Source organism: Anomaloglossus baeobatrachus, chromosome 10 (genome assembly GCF_048569485.1).
Source record: "Anomaloglossus baeobatrachus isolate aAnoBae1 chromosome 10, aAnoBae1.hap1, whole genome shotgun sequence".
Taxonomy (NCBI): domain Eukaryota; kingdom Metazoa; phylum Chordata; class Amphibia; order Anura; family Aromobatidae; genus Anomaloglossus; species Anomaloglossus baeobatrachus.
In genome coordinates, this window is record NC_134362.1 from 73,234,361 (window position 1) to 73,247,049 (window position 12,689).

At 50.0% G+C, this 12,689-nt stretch overlaps 1 protein-coding gene across 2 annotated transcripts in view; it reads left to right on the forward strand.

Annotated features, from left to right (window-relative positions):
- INCENP (inner centromere protein) overlaps window positions 1–12,689 on the forward strand; it is a 193,053-nt gene that overhangs the window by 67,097 nt on the left and 113,267 nt on the right. For both annotated transcript variants that reach the window (XM_075325190.1, XM_075325189.1), the window contains exon 6: window positions 2,764–2,788. In XM_075325190.1, the coding sequence (XP_075181305.1) occupies window positions 2,764–2,788 (25 nt within the window). The remainder of the gene's footprint in view (window positions 1–2,763; window positions 2,789–12,689) is intronic.

Sequence of the window (12,689 nt, forward strand, 5' to 3'; positions counted from 1 at the left end):
GTCGCCAGGACGGGTACCGGAGATACCGCTGGGACCGGAGCACAAACAGGGCACAGGGCCCTAGGCCAAGCATCAGTTTCAAACTTTTTGCTATGACCATGTGATTTCAGTTTTTCTTTAATAAATTTGGAAAAATTTCTACATTTGTTTTTTTTTTTTTTTTTTTTTGTTTCTTTAAGATGGTACTTTCTGTACCCACTGTATATATTATATATAAAAAAAATGCTTTTGTGGGTAAGCTTATTATTTTGTTGATTTGCTAATTGCATCTTTTTAACACTGCAACATTTGCATACCCTTACATTGAAAGCTTCTATGTGAGTGCCAAGTGTAATCATAACCAGATGCAGAATTATTTTACCACTTTTGACATGGAGAAGTATTGCTGGTGGATGAAGTGGCACTTAACTTGTAAACTTTACAGCTACGGTGGATTTATGCAGATGGCTGTCAGCAGAGATTCAAGGGAACTTGTCAGGCCCAATATGCACCCAGAACCACAAGCAGTTCTGGGTGCATATTTCTAATCCCTGCCTAACCGTCCCTGCATATAGTAGCATAGATAGATCTTTAGACAGTTATTTCTCAAGATCCTTTATAATATATGCTAATAAGCACATGAACTTAGTCGCAAGGGCCTTATATCCCCTGACTAGTCCGCTCACAGGGGCATGCGAACATGCTATTCAATGGCCAGGATCATCAGTGTACCTATGTCTTTTGTCACCGCCTTGAAAAAATCCTTGATTTGAAATAATAAACAATAACAAATTCCCTCGTTCACCACTTTCTTAAGTACGCAAAAAATCCATCCTTGTCCGACCGTAATCCACGGAGGTCCCGCGTCTCTTCTAGCTCTGCTACATGGTGACAGGAGCTGCACAAGACACCGCCGCTCCTGCCAGCTCCACGCAGCAACTGAGGCGAGTAGCATGATCAGCTGATGTCAGTCAGGTAACTCGAGCCACCGCTGGATCCTCAAACAGTGACAGCAAGTCGCCGGAGTGACAGCAATGAAGTCACAGGGGAGTTACGGTCACGGGGGGAGGATCCAGCTGGCTGCAGGTAACCTCAGTGACAGCAGCGCTAATCGCGCTGCTCAATTCAGTCACTCAGGGGATTAGCGGTCACCGGTGAGTCCTTCACGGGTGACCGCTAATCAGGACGCGACACCGAGACAGAACCACAGCATGACAATAAAGTCGGGTGAAATTCACCAGAGTTCATTCTGATCGTGCGGCTCTGTCTGTGTCTGCTGTCATCTGCCATTCAGCGCTACATGGCTGTCTGTGGCTGCTGTCAGCGGCCATGTAGCAGAGCTGAAGGGCAGATGACAGCTGCTGAGAAATAAAAGGATCACACACGCATTGCACACGCACTGCAATAATGAGAAAAATCTCAGGATCGCAGTGCAGTAGCATTGCACTCTGACCTAACGTGAACTAAAATCAGCCGAGTTTTTTTTCAGCCAACTCGGACCGATTTTACTCGCATAGATGTGTTTCCAGCCTTAGATGCCAGCTTTAGGGTCAGTGCGTGTGATCAGACATCCCGGCTTTTCCGGTGATGCACAATATGAAGCTGGGTGTATGCGTCCCGGCATCAGAGAGGTTTAGTGCACGTGACAGGAAGTGCCGAGACTTCTGATCACGTGCACTGAGCCTAATCTCTGCATCTGTGGTGGTGACAATGGACACAGGTATGTATGTCACCGCCGATGATGCTGGGCAATGGACATTCAATAGCACACTCCTGTGGGCTGACTAGGATCTTTAGAAATAGTTTTTATTCTACTTGATACAGTGACAGTTAGGCTGGAGTCACACTTGCATATGACTCGCACGAGTACAATGTGAGAAAATCTGGCATTGCACTCGGCCCCATGTTAGACAATGCTGCAGCACAGATCTGCAAATTTTTCCTTAGCCGTAATCTGACGAAAAAATGGCATCATGCTGCGATTGTCTGCGAGAGCCGTGTCATTCACACCCATTCAAGTGTATGGGTGCGAGCGAAACATCGATGTTATCCAAGTGCAATGCGATATAAGCACAGGCTGACAATGGAGGAGATGATGGGGGGGGGGGGGGGGTCAGGGGTCAGTCGCATGACACTCGGCTCACGCTCACAGGAGAGCCTGAGCCGGGGGTTGTTAGCATATCGCATCGGATGCCATGTGATTCCAGCCTTAGGCAGGGATTATAAATATGTTCCCAGAACTGCTCTTGGTTCTAGGTGCATATTGGATCTGACAGGTTCCCTTTTTTAAGAAGCAAAATAAAAAAAAATTGCTTGGAGATGGGAATACCCCTCTGAGAGCCTATCCCAATATGTAGTAGGTGAAAAATTTACCAAATATTTTCAATTGTCATAGTTCTGATTTTGCTATGTGGCTTACCTCATGTGCAGGGCTTTACAGTATATTAGGCATCCATGATTACGACCACTCATATAGCGACTGTTAGTTGCCTGTGGTTGTAACCATTGATACCTAAGTAATCCCTGCACATGAGAAGCCACATAGCTAATCAGAAAAACTAGATTAATTTATAATTGGAGGTATTTGCTAATATTAATAAATTATTGATAGGATCTTGGAGATGTGAATACCCCTTTTAATACTACAATCCCAGTGATCCAACTATATTGCAGACACTTTATTAGGATTGTATACATGTTGTAGTTGACCGTGCTTTGCATACATTACAAAATTATTTGGGGTCTTTTTTTCTTAAATTTTTTTTTTCTTTTTTTCTTTCACAGACCAAAGACTACTGAACCTGTTGAGGTAAGAAGCTATTGGTATAGTATGTTTACCCATGGACCTAAACACCCATACGTGGTGTGTGGTTTACTCTGGAAGCCACAAAACTACCACATTTTCTGCACAGTGAATGTGACTGATCACAACATTGTAGATTCCTTTTTTTATGGAGATGTGACAGTCAACTTTTATATACTGTGTTTTTTTTTTTTTTTTTTTTTTTTAATGTAATATCATTTTTTAATCCCTGAAAATCTTCTCCAAAGTCGGGGATCGCTTTATATGGCTGTGCACGGTGCTGATCTCATTGTTTAGTAAAGCCCTCCTACCGGTCCCCTTCTTGCACACAATAAACCTTATTTTCACCTGTCCTCCGTTCCCGTGGTGCCTTCAGCTTCTTCAGGTAGACTGCACGCCCATAGACCCCCTCCGCGATAGCCTCCTGTACACGGGGCCGCTGTCATGGCTTTACTGCAGTTAAATGCTTCACAGCACCACAAAGCATTCAAGTGCAGTAAAGCGCTGACAGCAGCAGCCCCATGTACAGGACGCGATCATGGAGGTGTCATGGAGGCAAGAAGCACTCCTCCATGATTGCATCCCATACACGGGGCCACTGCTGTCAGCGCTTTACTGCAGTTGAATACTTTACGGCACCACAAAGCATTCAACTGCAGTAAAGCCATGATGGCAGACAGCAGCCCCGTGCATTGAACGCTATCACAGAGGGGTCTGTGCCTTACTGGCTACAAGAAGCAGCTGAGGGCACCGCAGGAACTGTGGAGAGGTGAGAATAATTGTGTGTAAACCACGTCATAATGGGGGACAAAAAGGGGACCGGTAGGAGGGCATTACTAAACAATGGGCTTATTACTACAAGGGACATTACTAAACAATGGGTACATTACTCGGTTCGACTTAAGGCCCCTTTACACACTGAGACTTTCTAGCGATCATGCTGCACAGTGGGAAACAAAGGACCAAAGAATGGTCCTGAGAGATGTGTAGTGATCAGCGACCTCATAGCAGGGGCCAGGTCGCTGATGTGTTTCACACACTGCAATGTCGCTGGGGAGGTCGCTATTACGTCACAAAACCGGTGACGTTACAGCGATGTCGTTTGCGATGTTGCAGTGTGTAAAGGGGCCTTTATACTCGCTTTTGTATGGTATGTCTCAAACTATTTTTAACTGGAAAAGTTGGGGATCGTCTTATACGCCGGAAAATACGGTACTGGTACGGAGTTGTAGCCATTGCAAATCATGAAAGCCCTGATCCACTAATGCGCTTAGTCCAAAATTGTCATGTCCATAACCTTCAAAAGTTGCAAAAAAAAAAGCTTGGGCAGGTCAAGGGCTTATTGCCACATCTAGTCTAATTCATGACATGCTGTGGCGTTACCACAGACATCTTACTCCAGTCAGACACCCTCAGTACATAAAGTGGTATAAACCTCCTAATGATTGGGGCGCCTCTGACTCCAGCACACTCGCTCAGACTGGCGTGAATCTCTGATCTTGATGGATTGGGGTCAATGTCTCCAGTTTGCAGAATCCATGCTAATAATGAATACGTTGTGGATTCCCCAGCTGCCGCCACCTCCCTTTCATTTGAACAGGGTACAGCATAAATCTCCTATTGGCTTATATTAGCTGTGAAATTTTACTGCATTGTTAGTATTTAGGCCAGAATCACACTTGCTAGTGCCTCGCGTGAGTCTGTCATGGTAGAACCCGGCTTGGCCGCACACTCCCCTGACAGGAGCGGGTCGGTTGCATGTATCTCTATGCAGCTCAGACGCTCCTGTATGCAGTGTGTGCGGCCATGCCGGGTTCTACCATGAGACTCGCGCGAGGCACTAGCAAGTGTGATTCTGGCCATAGACGCGGACTAGGAAAGTTTTTGGCTGTATGGCTTACAGGAGAAGCCAGGCCCTACAGTCACTGACTGCAAGACAACGTGATATTAACCCCCTTCACCCCCGGCCACTAAAACACCCTAATGACCGGGCCATTTTTTTTTTTTTGCATTTCTGACCAGTGTCACTTGACAGGTTATAACTCTGGAACGTTCCAACGGATCCTGGTGATTCTGAGTGTTTTTTCGTGATGTGACATATTGTACTTCATGTCAGTGGTAAATTTAGGCCGATATTTTTTGCGTTTTATTTGTCAAAATTTAGGAAATTTTGCAAAATTTTTGAACATTTCGCAATTTTCAAACTTTGAAAATTTATGCCTATAAATCTGAGAGATGTCACACAAAATAGTTACTAAATAAAATTTCCCACGTCTACTTTACATCAGCGCAATTTTCGAAACAAATTTTTTTTTCGTTAGGAAGTTAGAAGGGGTTAAAGTTAATCAGCAATATCTCATTTTTCCAACAAAATTTACAAAAATGTTTTTAGGGATCACATTTGAGGTGACTTTGAGAGGCCGAGGTGACAGAAAATACCCAAAAGTGACCCCATTCTAAAATCTGCACCCCTCACTCTGCTCAAAAACCACATCTGAGAAGTTTATTAACCCTTTTAGGTGCTTCACAGCAACCAAAGCAATGTGGAAGGAAAAAAATGAAAATTTTACTTTTAACACACAAATGTTACTTTCTTCAGCGCTCTATTGGGAGACCCAGACGATTGGGGTATAGCTACTGCCCTCCGGAGGCCACACAAAGCACTACACCAAAAGTGCAAGGCCCCTCCCCTTCTGGCTATACCCCCCCGTGGTATCACGGGTACTCCAGTTTTAGCTTTGTGTGCGAAGGAGGTCAGACATTCCATGCATAGCTCCACAGATTTTAGTCAGCAGTAGCTGCTGACTATTTCGGATGGAAGAAAAGAGGGCCCATATAGGGCCCCCAGCATGCTCCCTTCTCACCCCTGGATGGTGTTGTAAGGTTGAGGTACCTATTGCTGGTACAGGGCTGGAGCCTCACATGCTGTTTTCCTTCCACATCCCCTTGGGGGCTCTGTGGAAGTGGGATCCTGCCGGCCTCAAAGCTCTGACGCCGGGCTCCATCCACAGACCCATAGCACCTGGTGGATGCCGAGCAGGAGTACCATCAGGGACCGGGCCCTGCATCATACAGGTACTCTGTGTCCCCGGCAGGCACAGACGCACTCCGGGCTGGCTGGGCGTTGTAGTGCGCCGGGGACCGTACACTGAGCTGGTGTTCCTACAGTTATCTGGGGGACTTTGTGTTCTGGGAACGCAGCGCCGACCCTCACTGGACCGGCGGCGCTGCTGTGACTTGTGGTGCGCCGGGGATACGCCGACCGCGCTTTTACGGCGGGGGCGTTTATAACTCTAGTCCCCGGCTTTTGGGCCTAGGACGCCGGCAGCTCCGATCGTTCCCGCCCCCACCCTGTCAATCAGGGTAGGGGAGAGACGCTGTTTCACGGCAGCGACGAGGGCTGGAGCCTGATTTACATGCTCCAGCCCTCTCACTATGCACAGAGGGAAGCAGGCTTCCCGCTCTTGGTCAGGAACGCCCAGGGCCCGCCCCCCTTCCTCTCTCAGGACGCCGGCAGCCATTACATGCATGTCTGGCTGGAGGAAGGACGCAAGGCTCTGGGAGACCTAGACTGAGGGGCTTTGGGAGACCACACACCCGCTCTTAAGCGGGCGGTAAGCGGCTTTTCAGCTGGCCCCTCTAGTGCCTTACTGTGTATATGTGTACTGTGTCACTGGACATAGATATTTATTGATTTCTTGCACTGTGAGGTCGCTTCCTGGCTGAATACCCCAGATCGCTCTGAGGAGGCAGCAACATGTCATCCACAAGACGCAAGGCTGCCAAGGCTAGGGCTGTGTGCACTGCGTGTGCTGCATGTGGGGCTGCTCTACCAGCAGGCTCCAATGACCCCCATTGTGTGCAATGCTCAGATCCGGTGCTGCTTCGCCAGCCGGAGTCCGGAGAGGTAGTGACCCAGGCTGAGACGCTTGTAAGTCCTGCCCCGGTGTCAGGGACAGACTTTGCAGTTTTTGCGGATAATATGTCTGTGGCTATGGCAAAAATCCTGGAAACTTTGCAATCCATGCCTGGGGCTCAGTCTATGGACACGGCGAGGTCTATGTCCTCTAATCCTCCGCAGTTGGATTTAATCCAGACTGCAAGGGGGTCCCCGGCTTCTCAGGATGAGTATAATGACTCAGATGATTGCCCCAGCCACCCCAAGCGGGCTCGCTGGGAAAGACCCTCAACGTCATCACACTGCTCAGGGTCTCAGCGCAATCAGTCTCCATGTGATGTGTCTGAAGAGAGTGATCAGGAGTCTAATCCTGGAACCCCTCTCAATCTGGATACCCCGGATGGGGACGCCATGGTAAACGATCTTATCTCAGCCATCAATAGGCTGTTAGATATTTCTCCCCCAGCCCCTTCAGCAGAAGAGGCAGCGGCAGAGCAGGAGAAGTTTCGTTTCCTCTATCCCAAGCGTAAATTAAGTGCTCTGTTGGATCACTCTGACTTCAGAGAATCAATCCAGAAACACGACGCTCATCCAGAAAAGCGTTTCTCTAAACGTTCTAAGGATACACGTTATCCTTTCCCACCTGATGTGGTCAAGCGCTGGACCCAGTGTCCAAAGGTGGACCCCCCGATTTCCAAGCTTGCAGCTAGATCCATAGTTGCAGTGGAGGATGGCGCTTCACTTAAGGATGCCAATGACAGACAGATGGACCTTTGGTTAAAATCTGTCTATGAAGCTATCGGCGCGTCGTTTGCTCCAGCATTCGCAGCCGTATGGGCACTCCAAGCTATTTCAGCTGGTTTAGCAAAAGTGGATGCTATCATACATCCAGCGGTGCCGCAAGTGGCGCACCTTACCTCGCAGATGTCCGCGTTCGCGTCTTACGCTATCAATGCGGTCCTAGAATCTACCAGCCGCACCTCAATGGCGTCTGCCAATTCGGTAGTTTTGCGCAGGGCATTGTGGTTAAAGGACTGGAAAGCAGATGCTGGTTCCAAAAAATGTTTAACCAGCTTGCCTTTATCTAGAGATAGACTGTTTGGCGAGCCATTGGCTGACATCATTAAACAGTCCAAGGGTAAAGACTCCTCTTTACCCCAGCCCAGATCAAGCAAACCTCAGCAGAGAAAGTGGCAGCAGAAGTTTCAGTCCTTTCGAGGTTCGGGCAAAACACAATTCTCCTCGTCCAAAGGGACTCAGAGGACGCAAAGAAACTCAGATTCCTGGCGGGCTCACTCACGCCCCAAGAAAGCAAATGGAGGAACCGCTTCCAAAGCGGCTACCTCATGACTTCCAGTCCCCTCCCTCCGCATCTCCGGTCGGGGGCAGGCTCTCCCGCTTTTACGACACTTGGATGTCACAGGTCAAAGACCGGTGGGTGACAGACATTTTGTCTCGCGGGTACAGAATCGAGTTCAGTTCTCGTCCTCCAGCTCGGTTCTTCAGAACCTCCCCACATCCAGACCGTGTAGATGTCCTGCGGCAGGCGGTGGACTCCCTAAGAGCGGAAGGAGTAGTGGTTCCTGTACCGTCTCAGGAACAAGGGAGAGGGTTTTACTCCAATCTCTTTGTGGTGCCAAAAAAGGACGGCTCGTTCCGTCCTGTTCTGGACCTAAAACTGCTCAACAAACATGTGCACGCCAGACGGTTCCGGATGGAAACCCTCCGTTCTGTCATTGCCTCAATGTCTCAAGGAGACTTCCTTGCCTCAATAGACATCAAAGATGCTTATCTCCACGTGCCAATTGCTACAGAACATCAACGTTTTCTACGTTTTGTGATAGGAGACGACCATCTTCAGTTCGTAGCTCTGCCATTCGGTCTGGCGACAGCCCCCCGGGTCTTCACCAAGGTCATGGCGGCGGTGGTAGCAGTCTTGCACTCTCAGGGACACTCGGTGATCCCTTACCTAGACGATCTACTTGTCAAGGCACCCTCTCAAGAGGCATGCCAACTCAGTCTACATGCTACGCTGGAGACTCTCCAGACTTTTGGATGGATCATCAACTTTCCAAAGTCAAATCTGTCACCGACACAGTCACTAACGTATCTTGGCATGGAGTTCCATACTCGAGCAGCGAGAGTGAAGCTTCCGCTAAACAAGCAGCGGTCCTTACAGACAGGGGTGCAATCTCTCCTTCAGGGCCAGTCGCACCCCTTGCGGCGCCTCATGCACTTCCTAGGGAAGATGGTGGCAGCCATGGAAGCAGTTCCCTTTGCGCAGTTTCATCTGCGTCCACTTCAATGGGACATTCTCCGCCAATGGGACGGGAAGACAACTTCCCTAGACAGGAAAGTCTCTCTTTCCCAGACGGCCAAGGACTCTCTACAATGGTGGCTCCTTCCCACCTCATTGTCTCAGGGAAGATCCTTCCTGCCCCCATCCTGGGCAGTGGTCACGACAGATGCGAGTCTGTCGGGGTGGGGAGCAGTGTTTCTACACCACAGGGCTCAGGGGACGTGGACTCCGCAAGAGTCCACCCTTCAGATCAATGTTCTGGAAATCAGGGCAGTGTATCTTGCCCTACTAGCCTTTCAACAGTGGCTGAAAGGAAAGCAGATTCGAATCCAGTCGGACAACTCCACAGCGGTGGCATACATCAACCACCAAGGAGGGACGCGCAGCCGGCAAGCCTTTCAGGAAGTCCGGCGCATTCTGAATTGGGTGGAGGACACAGCATCCACCATCTCCGCGGTTCACATCCCAGGCGTAGAAAACTGGGAAGCAGACTTCCTCAGTCGCCAGGGTATGGACGCAGGGGAATGGTCCCTTCACCCGGACGTGTTTCAAGAAATCTGTCGCCGCTGGGGGGTGCCGGACGTCGACCTAATGGCGTCTCGGCACAACAACAAGGTCCCGGCATTCATGGCGCGGTCGCGCGATCAAAGAGCACTGGCGGCAGACGCCTTGGTGCAAGATTGGTCGCAGTTCCGCCTCCCATATGTATTCCCGCCTCTGGCACTCTTGCCCAGAGTATTACGCAAGATCAGATCCGATTGCAGCCGCATCATACTCGTCGCCCCAGACTGGCCGAGGAGATCGTGGTATCCGGATCTGTGGCATCTCACGGTCGGCCGACCGTGGTCACTTCCAGACCGTCCAGACCTGCTGTCTCAAGGGCCGTTTTTCCATCAGAATTCTGCGGCCCTGAACCTGACTGTGTGGCCATTGAGTCCTGGATCCTATCGTCAACAGGCTTATCCCAGGGAGTGGTAGCCACAATGAGACAAGCTAGGAAGTCAACTTCTGCTAAGATCTACCACAGAACGTGGAAGATTTTCTTAACCTGGTGCTCTGCTCAGGGAGTGTCTCCCTGGCCATTTGCATTGCCCACTTTTCTGTCTTTCCTGCAATCAGGGTTGGAAAAGGGCTTGACGCTCAGCTCCCTTAAAGGGCAAGTCTCGGCACTATCCGTGTTTTTTCAGAAACGTCTAGCACGTCTTCCTAAGGTGCGCACGTTCCTGCAGGGGGTCTGTCATATTGTGCCCCCGTACAAGCGGCCGTTGGATCCATGGGATCTGAACAGAGTACTAGTTGCTCTCCAGAAGCCGCCTTTCGAGCCTCTCAAAGAAGTTTCTTTTCTTCAGCGCTCTATTGGGAGACCCAGACGATTGGGGTATAGCTACTGCCCTCCGGAGGCCACACAAAGCACTACACTAAAAAGTGCAAGGCCCCTCCCCTTCTGGCTATACCCCCCCGTGATATCACGGGTTCTCCAGTTTTAGCTTTGTGTGCGAAGGAGGTCAGACATCCATGCATAGCTCCACAGATTTTAGTCAGCAGCAGCTGCTGACTATGTCGGATGGAAGAAAAGAGGGCCCATGTAGGGCCCCCAGCATGCTCCCTTCTCACCCGTGGATGGTGTTGTAAGGTTGAGGTACTTATTGCTAGTACAGAGGCCGGAGCCCACATGCTGTTTTCCTTCCCCATCCCCATGAGGGGCTCTGGGTGAAGTGGGATCTTACCGGTCTCCAGGCACAGAGACCGAGCTCCATCCACAGACCCAAAAGAACCTGCTGGATATGGAGCTGAGTATCGTCAGGGACAGGGCCCTGCTACATCAAGGTACTCTGTGTCCCCGTACACATCGCGCACACACACACCAGCATTGCTGGGAGTGTTAGTGCGCCGGGGACAACAGCGCGGAGCGCTGGTGCTATTATTCACTGCAGCTTTGCTGAGTGAATTTATGTATTGAAAACGGCCGCGCCGGCCGCTGCTGATTGTTTTTTACATTGTGGCGCGGCTGGGACTTGTGGTGCGCCGGGGGACTTCGGCGTCGGCCGTGCACATGGGACGGCCGCGCTTATTACTCGAGTCCCCGGCTTTGCGGCCTAGTTTTCGTTTCGTTCCCGCCCCAGCCCTGCCAGTCAGAGGAGGGGCGGGACGCTGTACAGTAGCTCAGCGCAGGGAGCTGGAGTCTGCTTTGCATTCTCCAGCCCCCTCTCACTGAACACAGTGAGACGCCGGGTTCCCGCTCTTGGCTGGGGCTCGCCCACGGCCCGCCCCTCTGCACAGGACGGGGAAGAGAAGCCGGCAGCCATTATGGTTTCCACTCTGGGAGAACGGAACCAGTCACAGGTTTTTTGGGCGACCTCGCACCCGCTCTTGTGCGGGCGGTAAGCAACTGACACCACTAATGCTGAAGTGGGTTTTTGGGCTGTGTGCTGATATGCTATGCACTGTACTGTACTGTCGCTATTCTGGGCAACAGCAGCAAATAAGCAATGGTGCTGAGGCACAAGCTTTCAATGCTTCTTCGTTTGCATGTGCTGCAGTGTTTACTGTCAGATTGGGCAACAGCAGCAGTAGAGCAATTTGTGCTAAGGCACAAGCTTTCAATGCTGCTTCGCTTGCATGTGCTGCACGGTTTATTGTTATGATATACATTCACTGTATGTCGCTATTCTTGGCTAATGCGCCCAGATAAACAGACAAAAGCAGCAGTAGAGCAATGGTGCTACGGCACAAGTTTTCAATGCTGCTTGACTTGCATGGGCTGCAGTGTTTACTGTCATGCTTGTATGCTATACATTCACTGTATGTCGCTATCCTTGGCTAATGTTCCTGGATAAATAGACAACAGCAGCAGAAAGGCTAGGGTGCTAACGCGCAAGCTTTCAATGCTGCTTGGATTGCATGGGCTGCAGTGTTTACTGTCATGCTGTATGCTATACATTCACTGTATGTCGCTATCCTTGTCTCATGCTCCTAGATAAATAGACAACAGCAGCAGAAGAGCAAATGTGCCAAGCCACAAGTTTTCAATGCTGCGTGTACTACATGTGCTGAAGTGTTTATTTGTACTTCATGCTTGTATGACTATTCACTGTACGGTCGCTATCCTCGGCTAGGCTCTTAGATAGCTAGACAACAACAGCAGAAAAAGACAAGTTGCCAATGCACGGGCTTTCTATGCTGCTTGTACTGCATGTCATACGGTTTCAGGACCCCCAGTGCGTGCAATTGCTCAACCGGGGTCTCTGCTATATGTGGCCAAAGGAACCACCTGTGATCTCTGTCCAGAGACAGGGACGAAGTTGCAGTTTTTCCGCTGATATATTGTCTGTGACTATGACAGACATCTTACAGACTTTGCACCCCAAGCAGACCGTGGGCAATATGGTTGCAATGACCCTGGCCGCCCTGATCTGGAGCATCTCAAGGCGCCAGAGTGATTCCAGGCATCCCAGAGAGCAGGCATCCGACACGGTCGACAGTCCCAGATGGCCTAAGCGGGCTCGCTGGCATTAGCCCTCGACTACATCACTGGGCAAGGTCCCAGCTGGAGTACTCTCTGTACGATGAGGCAGACGGAGCTGTTCAGGACTCTGTTCCTGAGACCGCTCTCAATCCGGATACACCGGATGGTGACGCTATAGTGAATAATCTTATTGCGTCCATCAACGAAAGGTTGGGTATTTCTCCCTCAACTCCTCCAGTGGAGG